At 40.7% G+C, this 14,759-nt stretch overlaps 2 protein-coding genes across 9 annotated transcripts in view; one reads left to right on the forward strand and one right to left on the reverse strand.

Annotated features, from left to right (window-relative positions):
• CSPP1 (centrosome and spindle pole associated protein 1) overlaps positions 1-3,634 on the reverse strand; it is a 63,314-nt gene extending 59,680 nt beyond the window's left edge. For all 8 annotated transcript variants that reach the window (XM_040073364.2, XM_040073354.2, XM_040073325.1 and 5 more), the window contains exon 1: positions 3,583-3,634. The gene's annotated coding sequence lies outside the window, so the exon portion shown is untranslated. The remainder of the gene's footprint in view (positions 1-3,582) is intronic.
• Positions 3,635-4,375: 741 nt separating this feature from the next.
• On the forward strand, positions 4,376-14,416 carry COPS5 (COP9 signalosome subunit 5). The gene is made up of 8 exons (XM_040075234.2): positions 4,376-4,666; positions 4,778-5,012; positions 7,530-7,658; positions 8,136-8,201; positions 9,408-9,493; positions 10,310-10,421; positions 11,141-11,289; positions 14,021-14,416. The coding sequence occupies exons 1-8, from the start codon at positions 4,509-4,511 to the stop codon at positions 14,103-14,105; spliced, it is 1,020 nt and encodes a 339-aa protein (XP_039931168.1). The 5' UTR covers positions 4,376-4,508; the 3' UTR covers positions 14,106-14,416.
• The last annotated feature ends 343 nt before the right edge of the window (positions 14,417-14,759 follow it).

Raw genomic sequence — 14,759 nt, forward strand, 5'->3', positions numbered from 1 at the left:
TGAAAAAAAAATTCCTCAAGTTTTATTCCATGTTTAAAAGCAGCATGAAACTTAGAAAATTATGACCCTCAAATCACTCTATGCAGCTTAAGCAAAAGGATTGCTTATGCAGGTTCTTGAAAAATCCCAACACATCCAATATCTAAACTAAGACAGCAGGTTTCTTTGAAGCTAATTCTGTATCTTTGTAAGACTGTACGAAGTAAACAAGAGGCCAATGATAAAGAAATTAGGAAACAGATTCAGGAAGACTACTGAAGAACTTAAAAACAACAGCAACAAAAAAAACCCAAATCACCACCTCAAAGATAAGGTAGTAAACAGGTAAACATGGAATAATGTGTCCAGAGAGACTGAAATAAATTCTCACTGGAAGCAAAATGAAAATAAAAAATGCACAAATGCTATAAGATAAAGTGAAGTAATTGCAGGCTAACTTAATTTAAAGAATACATTTACTTGATGTATTCCTTAGAATGTACTCCTTTAAACTTTTTCTCTTTTTTGATTCATAATATGAAATTATAATATTGTTATGAAGGAGGCAGAACTAGGCCAACCAATTTACAATTCCTAGTGGTAATAAAGGACAATCAATGCCAAAAATAAATACCCCCATCTGATTTGTCCTAAATCTTTAATCTCATTTGCACACTGACAAAGGATAAAAGAAATCTGGAAGAGGATAAGTTTTCAAGCGTGATAAATTTTATTTAGCCCATTAGGTTATATAACAATAATGAAAAAACTGGTTGGAAAGGGTGAAACAACTTGTGATACTAAAGAATTTAGAAGCTGGTCTCATCACCTACCCCGTGCTGCAGAGTCACCAAGAGGAAAATTACCACATGGAGGAGGCACTGTGAGAAGCCTTTCCAAAAGCTCACTGACTGTAACATCTATATTTCCTACCTCTGTTTAGAATATAATTTATAAATTCTAGCGCTGTTTCCAAATCACTGTATGGGAATGGTACCAAACTTATTCTGAGAGCTGGCATAAGGAAAGGAGTCTTTGCAGAGTATTTTCTAACTAGCATGAGGAACACAATGAATATTCCAGCATTCTGCACACCTATCATATTGCTCAAAAGGCCAATATAATAAATTAAAAACCAAAGCTCAAACAGTTACGGTTGAACCACACACGCAATTCAACTGGTGTGAAGAGAGCTGGCAACTCCAGGCCTTGGAGAACAGTAAGCTGACTAATGCTACAGCACTGTTGATTCAGCATACCTTTAATACAGCACAATTGCCTGGAAGAGTAACTAAATCCTTCTTAAAAATATCTAAGCATTTTATGTCTTAACATCCTTCTACTTGAGTTGATCTTAGAATATGTACGAGCGCAAACTTCATGAGATAAGCAAAAAAAAATACATTATACCAAAAAATAAAAATTTCTTAGTTACTCTAAGCAAAAGAGTAACAACTTCAATGTGATGCACACACTGTTAAGTTCCAAAAATATGCCAGTATATAAGCAAGTATTGTAGTGAATATTAATCCATTTTATCATCTACTGCAGCATGTGAAGAGATCGTGACTAACCACAATAAAAATAAAGAAAGAACACATTTCTGAGATGAGGGCTACCCCAGCCCCAGGTATGCAGTGAACTATCCTCGGAGGTGACAGCACCGAACTCACAGAGAACTGTCAACTTCAAAGTGGCTTCCCATGGCTGCACAAACACACTGAGGCACAGCCTGACACTATAAAACCAATTCAGAACAAAATAATTTATTTTCAGTTTAGCAATGCATCTGAATTCTTTCTGTGCATTTCTAGATCCTTGCAATTACTAGTTAAAGTAGCAGATTCAAAACCTAGCTGGGAGACATTGCTCCATGGGCGTGTACAGAGTGTAAAGTCAGAATATCCTGTAAACACTATAAAATCTATCTATATGCCCTCAAAATTATGAGGTGTAAGCATATTTTTCTAGCTTTTTGGAAAACAGAGTATTTTGCAAATGGTATTTCTAAAAAATGTTTGACAGCACATATCTATCAGCCTTTCTTTAGTTCTCACAACTTTAAATCTTGCATAATCTGCACTCCCAAAACAATGCATTATTCAAAGTGAAATTCCATTAAACATACTGCTGCTGTATATGGTTTGAAAACTTCCCATAAAAATATTTTTACATATTTTTTCTTTCAAGAAGATTTTAGCTTTTCATAGCCTCTTTTCCTTATTCACAGTTTTCACAAAACGACTCTTGAGTAATTATTGTCACCTAGGTAGATTCCAACTTTAGTAAACATATCAAGCAATAGAAAGCACACAAATATTCAAGAACAGTAAGTCAAGTATGAACATCAGATTTTTATTGGATCTATGCCCAGAGTTAATAATGCACGTCTCTCTATTCAAGGTATCCAAAACATGTATGTGCATATGCATGTGCATATTTTATGTACTATATTTACCTACATATTGCGTAGCTACTTTATCACCTAAAGCAATGTTTACTGCACTCTGAAAGAAACGGGCGCACTCCATTTTAATCTCTCCCTCCCCCTCCTAATTGTTCAGGAAAACGTACAAAATTTAAAATCAGCACGTGCAAGCAGATTTCGTCTCTTCTATGCCAACATAATATTGAAGTATCATCAGGAGCACTGGCAAAATGGCAATTCCCATCCACGTGAACTGCAGCACGGGTGGCAAGGAGGGAAATGCTTTGAAAGAGCAACTATATGCCACGTTTCGTAACTGTACTTACAAGTTACACGGCCACTAATTGTGTCGCTAAGAAACACTTAAAAGTTTAACTCAAACTTCCGAAGGAATTAGAACTGGCTGCTTCTGTACCCTTGTGAATGGCACTTAGAAATGCGCTCCCTGTACTTTTCTTTCAAATTCCTTGCTGAAAAAGCTCAGATTCCAGGGTCTGGCCGTTCACAAAGAGTAAACTCTTGACTAAAGCAACGCGACTTTTTCGCAACTGAGAAAACAATCCATCCTCTAAACAACCAAGCAACAAGTTCCGCGAGTTACTTTCCCTCCACTACAGGGCTTATCTATTTTTCAGAGCACGTAATTTGATCCAAAAAGACACTAATTTCGAAAAACTTTCAGACCCAGAAGAACAAGTTTATTTCTCCAAGAGCGACAGCTCGGAGAAGCGCCTCTCCCCTGGCCTGCAGCGCCCACCTCCCAACCTCCCTCCTTCCTTCTTGGCAGCACTGGGGCATTCCCGGAGGCTCCGACCCCCAGGGAGCAGCTGCGGGGCGGGGATGCGGCACTCGGGGCTCGGCCCCTTTCCGGATCGCGGCGCCGTTGTCAGGCAACGGCCGCACAACAAGCGGCCCCGCCGGAGGGCCGGGACCAGCCCAGCCCAGCCCAGCCCAGCCCAGCCGAGCCCCGCCGCCCCCGCGGGGACCCCAGACCCGGGCGCGCCCCGGGCGCGCCCCCGCCCCGTCCCGCCCCGGAGCCCGTCCCGCTGCCCAGCGAACCCCCCTCGCTCCCGCCGCCGCCCCCTCCGGGCTGTGAGCGATGCGGGCGATGGAACCGCCCGGCGGGGCTGCGAGGAGGGTCCCTGGGCTCCGCGCCGCCCCCGCCGCCCGCTCACCGGTGCCGGCGGCCGCGGCTCCGTCCGCGCCCCGCGCGTTACGGCCGCCCCGGAACCCGGCGGGCGGCGCCGCGCAGCGCCCCCCGCTGCCCCGGAGGGCGGTGCGACCCGGCCACCGCCTCCTCCCGGGCGGGGAGAAGGAGCGGGAGGGGAGGCGGCGGCGGGTGGGCTTCCCAGCATCCCAGAGTAAGGCAGGATAGAAAGGAGCACGGCGGGTCAGCCGGTCCAACCTGCCTGCTCAAGTACGGCCACCCTAGAGCACAGGATTGCATCCAGACGGTTCTTGAGTATCTCCAGGGAGGGAGACTCCCCAGCCTTTCTGGGCAATCTGTTCCAGTGGTCGATCACCTGCACAGTCAAGAAATTCTTCCTCATCTTCAGGGAGAATTTCCCGTGCACTAGTTTTCTTTCATTATGTCCTTTTGCTTGGCACCTACCAGCAGAGCCTGGCTCCATCCTCTTGACGCCTCCCACTTTAGATACTTATATACATTGGTAAGGCCCCCTCTCAGGCGTCTCTTTATCGAGGCTGAACAAGACCAGCTCCCTCAGCCTTTCCTCACGAAAGAGATGCTCCCGTCCCTTAAACATCTTTGTTGCCTTCAGCTGGACCCGCTCCAAAAGCTCCGTGTCTCTCTCGTATTGAACAGCCCAGAACTGGTCACAGTAATTTAAAAAGCACAAGTAAATAATTAAATGGATAAACAGTGAGAGAAGCCTCCGCTCGGCCGGGGTCGGGTTTCCGCGGTGCCGCTTCACGGGGCGTGCAGAGCCGAGCGCGGCCGCTGGGGGCGCAGCGCCGCCCGCCCCGGGCCTGCGCGGACCGTACCACCCTCCGTGCGCACCCCCGGCCCGCGCTTGGTTCCGCCCGCGGCCCGGTGCGGCGGTGCGGGGCCGGGGCGCGAGCCGGGGCCGGGAGCGGGGCGATGGCGGCGGCGGGGAGCGGCGCCTCCGGGAGCGGGATGGCGCAGAAGACGTGGGAGCTCGCGAACAACATGCAGGAGGCGCAGAGCATCGACGAGATCTACAAGTACGACCGCAAGCAGCAGCAGGAGATCCTGGCGGCCAAGCCCTGGACCAAGGAGTGAGTGGGAGCGGGGCGGCCGAGCGGCCGGGCGGGCGGGAGGGCAGGCGGCCAGGACCGGCCTGATCTGATGGCTCTGCCTTCCCTTCCGCGGCCTCCGCGTTGTTGCAGCCACCATTACTTCAAGTACTGCAAGATCTCTGCGCTGGCGCTGCTGAAGATGGTGATGCACGCCAGGTCCGGCGGCAACCTGGAGGTGATGGGGCTCATGCTGGGCAAGGTGGACGGGGAGACCATGATCATCATGGACAGCTTCGCCCTTCCCGTGGAGGGCACCGAGACCCGCGTCAACGCGCAGGCCGCCGCCTACGAGTACATGGCTGCCTACATCGAGAACGCCAAGCAGGTAAGGAGAGCTGGCGGGGGGTGTCTGACCCTCCTCGTGGAGACCCTGTGCGCCTTGTGAGCTACAGGAACATACCTGGGGGCTTGCAGGCTTCCTCCCTCCCCCAGTCATGAAGCGCCTGCCCGATTGTCCTGTCTCTCCTCAAACGTGGCGCTAAGAACTATGTCAGTAGCACGGAACGCAGGGCCCGGTAAACATTTTCACATCCGTGTTTCCCTGACTTACAATAGTTCATCAAAGGTTGGACACAATGATCTTGGAGATATTTTCCAACCTCAATGATTTGATGAAAAGTAGTGCATTCTCCTTACCTTTGTAAATTATTCTCATTGCTGAGGAGGTGTTTGTATGGCTGAGGCTGCTGGCTATGTGGGAGAATGTGTTTCCAAAGTAACTGATACTTCTTTCTAAAAACTGTGCAAAATTAAATATGTATGTTGCATTGGACGTACTTAGTATTTGTAGATCAGAATTAAGACATTTATTCTTACCTTCTTCTGAGATCTTTCTGTATAGTACGCCGCTCTCTTCCATAAAAAAGACATATTTGTGAAGAAAATGCCAATGAAAGAATAAGTAAGTTTCAGTGCAACTTAATTATTCATATTGTCATTTGGACATTTAGATGAACAGACTTACTTGTCTGTTTCCCATCTTTGTCACTTTCTATCCAGAGATCCGTGTTATATTAAAGCTGAAGTGAAGTTCATGTACAGTGAAGTTCTCATGTGCAGAAAGGATAACAGAAATACAGCTCTGCCCCGTGGCTGATGAGGAAACCACCACAGCACATCAGAGCACTTACTGATGTCCTTCTTCCAATACAGGACAATTCTATACTAGAAATAAGAGTTGAAATAGCTTTAACTCTCCAAGCTCAAACAGTTTTGATACCCTGTTGACCCACTGATTTTTAAACCAGCTAAAATTAGAAGCCCCTTACATACTAAGTGGATATAACAGAGGAGCATTTGGATTATTTTGGAGAGTTGTACCTACGTTCATAGACTTACATAGAGTTGAAGATACTGAAATTGATGTGCTTTAGGGTGAATCATAACATCAGCAAAGAGTAAACATAATGCAGAAATAATTATGTTCTGGGACTTTTTTTTTCCCAACCCTGTGAGAAGATGTAGAAATAATTCCTTTAATCTAATTTGTTTTATCTGAAAACAATGTCATGATGCTCATACTCTTGTTGCAAAAAGTAAATAACTTGAAGAGATGTCTTTGCCTAAAGAATACAGTCATGCTATCTTTAAATAAAGATATATTCATAGAATCCCATTCTTAGGGAGAAATACTGAATTTCAGAATGGTAAATATATTGCATAAAAATGTAAACAGCTTGTCTTATGTTTAAAACAGTCCAGGTTTCTGTAGGAGTTGTTATGTGACAGGAAATTTTTTTTTCTCATTGTTTATGTTGTTCAGTTTTGTCTGTAGTTGGTTTCACAATTTTGAAACTAAACTTGTGTGCAAATAAAATATCTCAGCTTTCCTGTTGCTCTGGCAGAGTTTTCATGGTGGCTGTTTGATTTTAGTAGGCACTTGTTCCTGGAATAGCTCTTTTTATCATTAGGTTTCTGGTTAATATATCTTTACATAACTATACAAAGCACTATGTAAATGCTTTATAGATGCTGCCATTCCAGTTACTTGATTCTCCATGGACAGGATCTGGTCTTAATGTAGTTCAAATATGTTACTTGGCTTTGAAAAATAACACGCATTCTTTTGTTTTTTTGGTCTCTCTTGTGGGAATTGTAAAGAAAATATAAATATTCTTCACCAGTTAAAAAATAAAGTAGGCAGTTTGTGTGTTCTGTCTCATTACTGGAACAGCCAGTAAACAATTCCTTAAGAGAGGATTACAAAAATTAGGTTCAATGGGAGATTATTCTCCTGGGGGTTTTTGGCTTTGCCCCTTTCTCTTCCAGTATTTTTAGAGATAGCCAGGAAACTCCTATTCAGAGGTTTTATCTGATAAAAAGTTGTCAAAAATTCATCTTTTGGCTTTTAAACTTGGCTCTAGGCAATAATTTCTGTCTCTTCTGGTGTTTGAAAGCATGCCTTTGAAGTTACTTTTTAAACCTACCACTAACAGGTTGTATGTCTGTGAGATATGTTACCATACTAAATAATTCATTCTCTGCTGATGTTCCCTACTTTATAGGAGATCAGATATATTTGTGTTACATCCCTAAGAAATTTCTCAGCGCTGCTGAGGAGCCGCAGCTCAGCATCCAGCTGTGTGGAGCCTCTTCAGTAGTTCAGCTGTCACCGAAGAAGGAGCTCCAGGCTCCTTGAAGCCCTTTGCTCTGTGGCAGCAGCTGTAGCAGAGAATGCCAGTACTATTCGTTGTAGGGTTTCTCGGGAATATTTCCTCACGAGTGGAAATTCCTGTTTATCCTGCCGCGCCTTGCAGCGTGCTGGAAGTGCCGCTGGAGGGCAGGCGGTGCTTTGGGAATGGAGCTGAACGCTGGGGCTGTTTCCCTTCCCTGCTGCTCTTAGGTCGGACGCCTGGAAAATGCCATCGGCTGGTACCACAGTCACCCCGGCTACGGCTGCTGGCTCTCGGGGATCGACGTCAGCACCCAGATGCTCAACCAGCAATTTCAGGAACCCTTCGTAGCAGTGGTTGTAAGTAGTGGCTCGTGGGTGATAACCCTGCATAGCAGATCATGTTGAGGAGAATAATTTTTGGATTTCTGTCTGTTAGCATTTTAGTAGTGTGTACTTTGTGTGACGGAGGTGTTAGATGCACACTTTAAACTGGTGCCACTCCTGCTTTGCTGGCCACGTACTGGGCAAACCAATAGTGTTGCTTGCCTGGGCCGTTTTCACTGCGTTGTTTCAGCTATGGTATAGTTCTTAAGCATAAGGGGTTTTTAAGTATTTAGGAAATAAGGAAAATCAGTTTGGAAAAATAATCCACTGAAGGCTATTGATACTCCCATCTTTTTAGAGAGTCTCATACCAACAGAAGAAGTACTGTTTATGACAGAACTAATACAATCAGCATGAATTACATTTCTGAAGTAAAATTACTATAAACTTAATTTAAGCCTGTAATAAATAATAAAATGTGTGTAATGAGTTTTACTTGCATTTCTACAGATTGATCCAACAAGAACAATATCTGCAGGAAAAGTAAATCTTGGAGCTTTTAGGACATATCCTAAGGTAAATAGTTAAATATCTAAAATTATCTAATGTGTGAACACTGAACTGTCTTTATATGATGGAGTTTGGTCTGCTGTGCTGTACTGAATGTTCATTCCAAAGGACGATGTGCCCATACTCTGGTTACTGCATGCCTTTGGATATTGATTACATTTATAAAGGTTGACTCCTAGTGTGGTTTTCATAGAGTTTTGGCACTGTTAAATCAATTACACTGTCCAGATTGTGGATCCATCCCAAAATTATGTAGCTCCATATAGGTAGTTTTTAATGACCATAGTTGTAGGTAGTATTCATCAAAATTGTTTTATGTTAGTTCTTCTCTGTTTATTTTTCAGACCTAAACCCAAATGTTAATAGCATGTTTAAATGTTGTAATTTGCTTTTCATTTTAGAAAAGTAGGGTTCAAAACTATCTACTTTTTCAAGTAAATATTATGAATCTTCGCAAACTAATGTACAAAAAAGTTAATGAAACAATATGGGTTAGGCTTAAAGCTAAAAAATCACATCAGCATTGGAGATTAGTTCTCCAAATGGATCCTCTCATGCATACTTCTGGCTGTGCTATTTAATTTCAATCCAGTAAAGTTCAGGTATATCGGAAACCCCTTCATAAATACTTTGAGAATTTTGAACAGGGAGAAGAATCCTGTACCTGAAAACCAAATCACATCTGGAAAATGCACGTGAGAAGCATATTTTTAGGGAGCTCTCACAGTGGACTGCAGGCAGTTTTTGCTTTGTCAGTAGCTGTGAGTGTCACCATCTTGGCTAAACAAGTAACTGAAAGTTTTAGGTATCTCTAAGGCATGTCCATGGATGCTTCTGCCCTCTTCTCAAATCCTCCCTCAAAATTTCCATGAACAGGTAGAGGAATACTGACTAAAAAGAAGCTTGCCCTTTCTTTGATCTAAGAAAGGATCTAATCACAGCTTGCCATGTTACTTACTTGAAAAAACTCAACTATGACCACTAGTTTGCTTTTGATAAACCTGCAAATGTAATGACTAGTACAGCTAGTAAAGCCAAATGTAAGCCTGAGATCTTAGAAAATTCTGAATTTCAGGCTACCAGGGGAAATGTCGTTTTCTCTAGACAAAAATAAACTAGAATTGCATAAGCTAGAAATTTTTTTGTAAAGTTTAGGCATTTTGAAAAGCCTCAGAATTATTATGTCATCTTTGCCATTTGGTAAATTTTTAGGGCTATAAACCTCCAGATGAAGGTCCCTCTGAATACCAGACTATTCCACTCAATAAAATAGAAGACTTTGGTGTACATTGTAAACAGTAAGTAACAAAAAAAAAAACCAACTTTTTTATTTTTTGTGTGTTTAGGTTAGTGATTCAGTATGGAAAAGTAAATTTCCTGTAGCGTTTCAAATCCTGAAGTTCACTTTTACTTTAAGTGCTCTTGATTTTGTGAAAAAAAGTGTCACTGGCATTTATCAGAGGATGTTTTAAGGGAGAACTCTGCAAAGGTAAAGATGAACCTGGTTAAAAGCTTTAGCAGTTGATTTCTGAACACTTGTAAGCAGTGATGCCTTGTTGGGGCAGGGAGGAAAGGGTCAGATGGGGATTGACCAGCAGGACTGGGGACGCTGTGATCCCACTGCTCTTCTGACTAAGGGGCAAGGCCTGTACAGCTCCTTTTATTGCATTTCTGGGTGTGTTAATTTGTAACACTGCTAAAGGCTGGCTTTCAAGAGTAGAATGTGAGATTGTTGGCCTGTTTGTAACATTTACTGCTACCAAGCATTCCTCAAGAAATTAGAAGCAATATATGCAAAACTACAATCATCTGTAAGTTATGGTATTGAAGAACTCAAGCATAGGATAGGTTGTTAAGAGAATAATTCAAAAACTCTTGCAATCTCATTTAACAGAACACTGCAGTATGTGTGGGGATTATGTATTAAATCTATATATGAATTACTTACAGAAGATCATACAGAGAACTGGAACTGGGAGTAACCTTAAATGCTTTGAATTTTTAAAGATATTTGCCATTGATAAGGATTTTTTGAGCTGCATGTACTTTGGATGTGACAATCAAGCAGGATATTTAGATGGACACTTTGTTTGTTTGCATGTTTGTTTTTAAAGGTATTATGCTTTAGAAGTCTCGTACTTTAAATCATCTTTGGATCGTAAATTGCTTGAGCTGTTGTGGAACAAGTACTGGGTGAACACTCTCAGTTCTTCTAGTTTGCTCACTGTAAGTACCACAGTTGTGTGCATTGATTCATTCATGAGTCTGAAAGCCAGGCCCTCTGCTGTAAAATGCTTAATAGAACACTTGATAGATACAGACCCCACATTAAGAATGTCAGATCAAACAAGAAGGTTTTCCTAATCATAAATACTGAAATGCTCCTTATATCTGCTCTGTAAAAGGAGAAGGTGGGAATAACAAATTTAATTTTTCTGAGTTCTGTCTATATACTTGGATTTTGTCTTAAATACTTTTTAACCTTGTAACTCTGTAGAGCACTGCAGTGAATAATGGTGTTTAATAAGTAAACACTTAAGAAAAAATAAAAAAAGGAACTGTTAAAACTAGGTTGCAATAGAAATACTGCAGGTAGACCTTCAGTGTAACAGCAAAGCATCAAAACCTTCCCTCTGCAGAAGCCAATTTTCTTTTTCTCTTGGTCAAAACCAACTGAGTTTTACTTACTCCTGCATAACTTAGGGCATGGGTTGAAAGTAATAAAAAGAACCCAATTCAGGCTTTAGGGATTGAGCATTTGTCAGATGTTCAGCTTCTGTTCTCTTAACCACCACTCATGTTCTGTATCACTTCAGTTGCAGATACAGATTAAAATATGCAGCACTGCACTTTTAAAACCTTTCCTCAGATTTGGTTTATTTTTGTGTATAAATGCTTGAATTTATGCTTATATTCAAAATCTTTATTACTTTCTTTCTCCTAAGAATGCTGACTACACCACTGGCCAAGTCTTTGATTTGTCTGAAAAATTAGAACAGTCAGAAGCTCAGCTTGGAAGGGGCAGTTTCATGCTGGGTTTAGAGACTCATGACAAGAAGTCAGAAGACAAACTTGCAAAAGCAACACGAGACAGGTAAGATAACACATCCATGTGTTCTTCATGTGAAAAGTATTATTTGGTTTTAAACTTTTATAATGCCTGTAACTGTAACCTGGGAAATTAGAGATAATAATTAGATTATAACTAGGAATGAGAAACTCAAGAAGTCGCTAGTTGTTTTTCAAAGTTAAAGAAAATCTTGCCTCTGTTAAACCTACAAGGAATTTTTAATTTGGGGGGGGTTTGAATTTAATTTTGGAATGAGTTTAATTCTAGTTTATTAAATAAAAAATTGCTGTAAAATTCCATCAGTATCTGGCAAACAAAAAAAAATGTTTACTGTCTAGTGCAAAATTGTAACTTTGCTAGTAATTAGCATAGTTTTATGGTTAATTAGGTTAAAACTAACAGTAAGTAAAATTATGGTATAGAACATGATTTTAAGAACTAGTGTAAACAGTTCAGTAAGTTTTGTTTACAGTTGTCTAATAGTAACATAAAAATTATGAACTCATTCATATTTCTTATTTAATGTATCTTTTATTTTAAAAATAAGAAAACATTGGGGTTTTGTTGGGGTTTTTTTTTTAAGAAGTAGCTTACAGCTATTCTGGCCTTTATATTTAGCTACGCTGCCTGATAGCACATACTTGCTGTTGTAAGTTAATAAACTTCTTATCACAAGGTGTACAACATTATTTCAAAGGAGTTATAATATTTTCCCTCAGTTTTCCTTACATTTATTGGTGATCAGCTCTGTTTATTTTGAGCTTTGAAGTACACAAGTTGCTTCTCAGTAATACTCACATCTCTTTCCCAATTGTCTTAAGAATTATATGTGTGCTTAGATTATATCATGTTAGAGTCACCGGTTTTTCAAGTAAAATCTTTTAGCAGAGGTTAATAGTATCCAACAGCTCATGCAGCTGCATTGTTCAAAAACACCGTATTGGCAAGTTTCAGACTTTGAAAACCAAGAAATAGTGCACCGTATATGGTGGGACAAACTCAGTTCCATCTGTGGAGAAGGCAGGACTCAACTGCACACACCTTAGGAGTATTCTGAGTGAGATGTAGTAATTCCATTTAATAAGGAAACAGTTCTGTAGAATCCCTTAGAACAGAGTGCAAAAATTGAACAAAATCTGGGATGTTTGCATTTGCGTGTTTTCAGCTTTTGAGGCTTTCTGTCCCTCTTCCCCATCACTTTATGTTGATAGTAGAACAGTTTCCTGGTATTCTCTCCCCCTGACACACCTTTGTTTCCTTTTTCTGGAAAGTTACCGGCTCTTACAAGTTTTTTAACAAACATGATTGAATTGGAGGGAGGTTGACTTTTAAAAATTAACACTCATTTAGCCTATTTCAGTTGCAGATTACATTTGCAGTGGAGTTAATGCTGTTGCTACGGCACAGCAGCCAGGTTAAGTGATACGTCCTAGTTCCTGTAGGAAACAAAATAGCAATGCTTTGAAGACCGGAGGAGGATGGAGTTGCTCATAAGTTTGCATTGCTGTTAGGAGTCCTGTAATACTGACTGCATTTTATTTTCCCCTTACTCCTACATGCTTACAGTTATTCTGAGAAATAGCTCCTTCTCTGATCATGCTACTATATTATTTGTTGCAGCAGTTCTAGGTATTTCGCTTTTCTGTTTTTATTTAATTTTCATCAGTAGTTAGTGCATAATTTGTAAGGGATTGGAGGGAATTGTTTTTGCAATAATTCTGTTTTCCTGTGCAACCAAAGCTACCATAGTTCCCAAAATGGAGTGTAACACTTCTGCAGATGCATGTTTTTCTTCAATTAGTGATCTTTCATAAGAGAAAAGACAGTAGGAAACCTGTGCAGACACAGGACAATTAATTTAGTGTCACCTAAATTACTCTGAAGAAATAGAGCTGGAAAGATCACTAAAGGATTGTTAGACATACCTGTTTTGGGAAAACAGTGCTGTAGAGCATTAGCATAAAGGTGCTTACACTGGGCTGTATGATAACTTCTGTTGCTGTCCATGCATATCTCTAAGCCATTTTCTAAGCGGACGTGTGCATTAGGTAAATTGTGCTCCAAGTCAGCTTGCTTTCCCTAGGGTTCCTTTATCTGTCTAATAGTAATTTGTCCCTATTCTCCATGCCTTCAGTCCTGATTAATCTTTTGCATTTGTACAGTCTGTTTTTATTTGTTAGTTTGACACTACATTGCCCTGCGGCAGACATTAGGGAAAACTTGGATCAGTAGGAATCTTCTCAGCTCTTTGGGGGTTTTGCAGGTTACATATTTTGACCAATAACTGATTTGTTCTATAAACTTTTCATTCATGTTCCCTGTAAAGTTTCTTGGCAGGACCATGGTTACTGTACACTACTGTCCTGAGCTTGGGCAAAGGAGATAAGATAGAGAGCAGTGAGAGCCTGCAGGTATTGATAATACCAGCTGATAGCTCCATTCCCTGAAGGAATTTTTTTTTTTTGGTTCAGATGGCCACAGAGCCCACTTGCTATAGTTAATGTAAGATGTTCTAAATTGCAAGACAAAGTTTGCTGGAATTGGTCTGTGTGTGTACAGTCAGATTGCTTTCTAAGTAACAAAAAGGTACTGGCAACAATGGCCAAATTGTTGTGTGTGACTGTTTCTTTCTGGACAGTTTTTAAGATTCATGGGGTTATGGGCACCCTGAACTTCTAAACAGCTGGATATCTTCAAGGAGAATGACAGTTCTGTTCCGTTTTTGTCCAACATTGAGTTTATGCTTGTTTTTCAGCTGCAAGACCACCATAGAAGCTATACATGGATTGATGTCTCAGGTTATTAAGGATAAACTTTTTAATCAAATTAATATAGCTTGAAGTGCATCACCAGTTGATATGTATCTCACAAGCAGAAAATATCATAGTTTCTTTTGCTTGGACTTGTTCAGTTTGGGAAATGAAGCTGAAGTGGAAAATTATTCATTTAATTTGTAGTACTTTAATATTTCCCACCTGTCTGACCAGTTTTAAAGAACAAAATGTTCCAAAATGTAGTGCAACTTTTTGTTCTTTATCATAAAACCAGTTTGCAGAATTGTTCCAAAGGAAAATAAATGTGACTTACTGGATTTTGCTCTTAGATATTTATCTCTATTATCCAACTGCAATAAAAGAATTTTGAAACTAAATGTGCGTTTTGGGCCTTGATATTTTTGGCAAGCGTTTATCTTCTCTTACTCTTCTTATTGTTCTGTAGAAAAGTTCTGTCTACTCAGATTAGATAGGTAACCCATGTAGTGTAAGAGGTTTGTTTCTCAGATTTTAATATCTGTGCTTTATTTTAAGAATTGGAATTCTACTTGTTTGTCTTTTAACAAGTTATTAAATGTAATGGAGCCTTTCCTGATTGAGTTTTACTGGTCCAGCCAGTTTCTTTCACATTCATGAAACATTTATGCATGGTACAACAGTATTTTGCTTATAGCTTCACACTCATGATGGACATTTTATATTTCTAAATAGTCAACTATT

This window comes from Hirundo rustica, chromosome 1 (assembly GCF_015227805.2).
Source record: "Hirundo rustica isolate bHirRus1 chromosome 1, bHirRus1.pri.v3, whole genome shotgun sequence".
In the NCBI taxonomy this organism is placed as follows: domain Eukaryota; kingdom Metazoa; phylum Chordata; class Aves; order Passeriformes; family Hirundinidae; genus Hirundo; species Hirundo rustica.

Bases quoted from the DNA above. Each gene is read 5' to 3' on its own strand.
- COPS5 (XM_040075234.2), top strand. From the start codon at position 4,509: ATGGCGGCGGCGGGGAGCGGCGCCTCCGGGAGCGGGATGGCGCAGAAG. The intron at 4,667-4,777 runs GTGAGTGGGAGC...GCGTTGTTGCAG, and splicing joins GCCAAGCCCTGGACCAAGGA to CCACCATTACTTCAAGTACT. The intron at 11,290-14,020 runs GTAAGATAACAC...CTTGTTTTTCAG, and splicing joins GCAAAAGCAACACGAGACAG to CTGCAAGACCACCATAGAAG.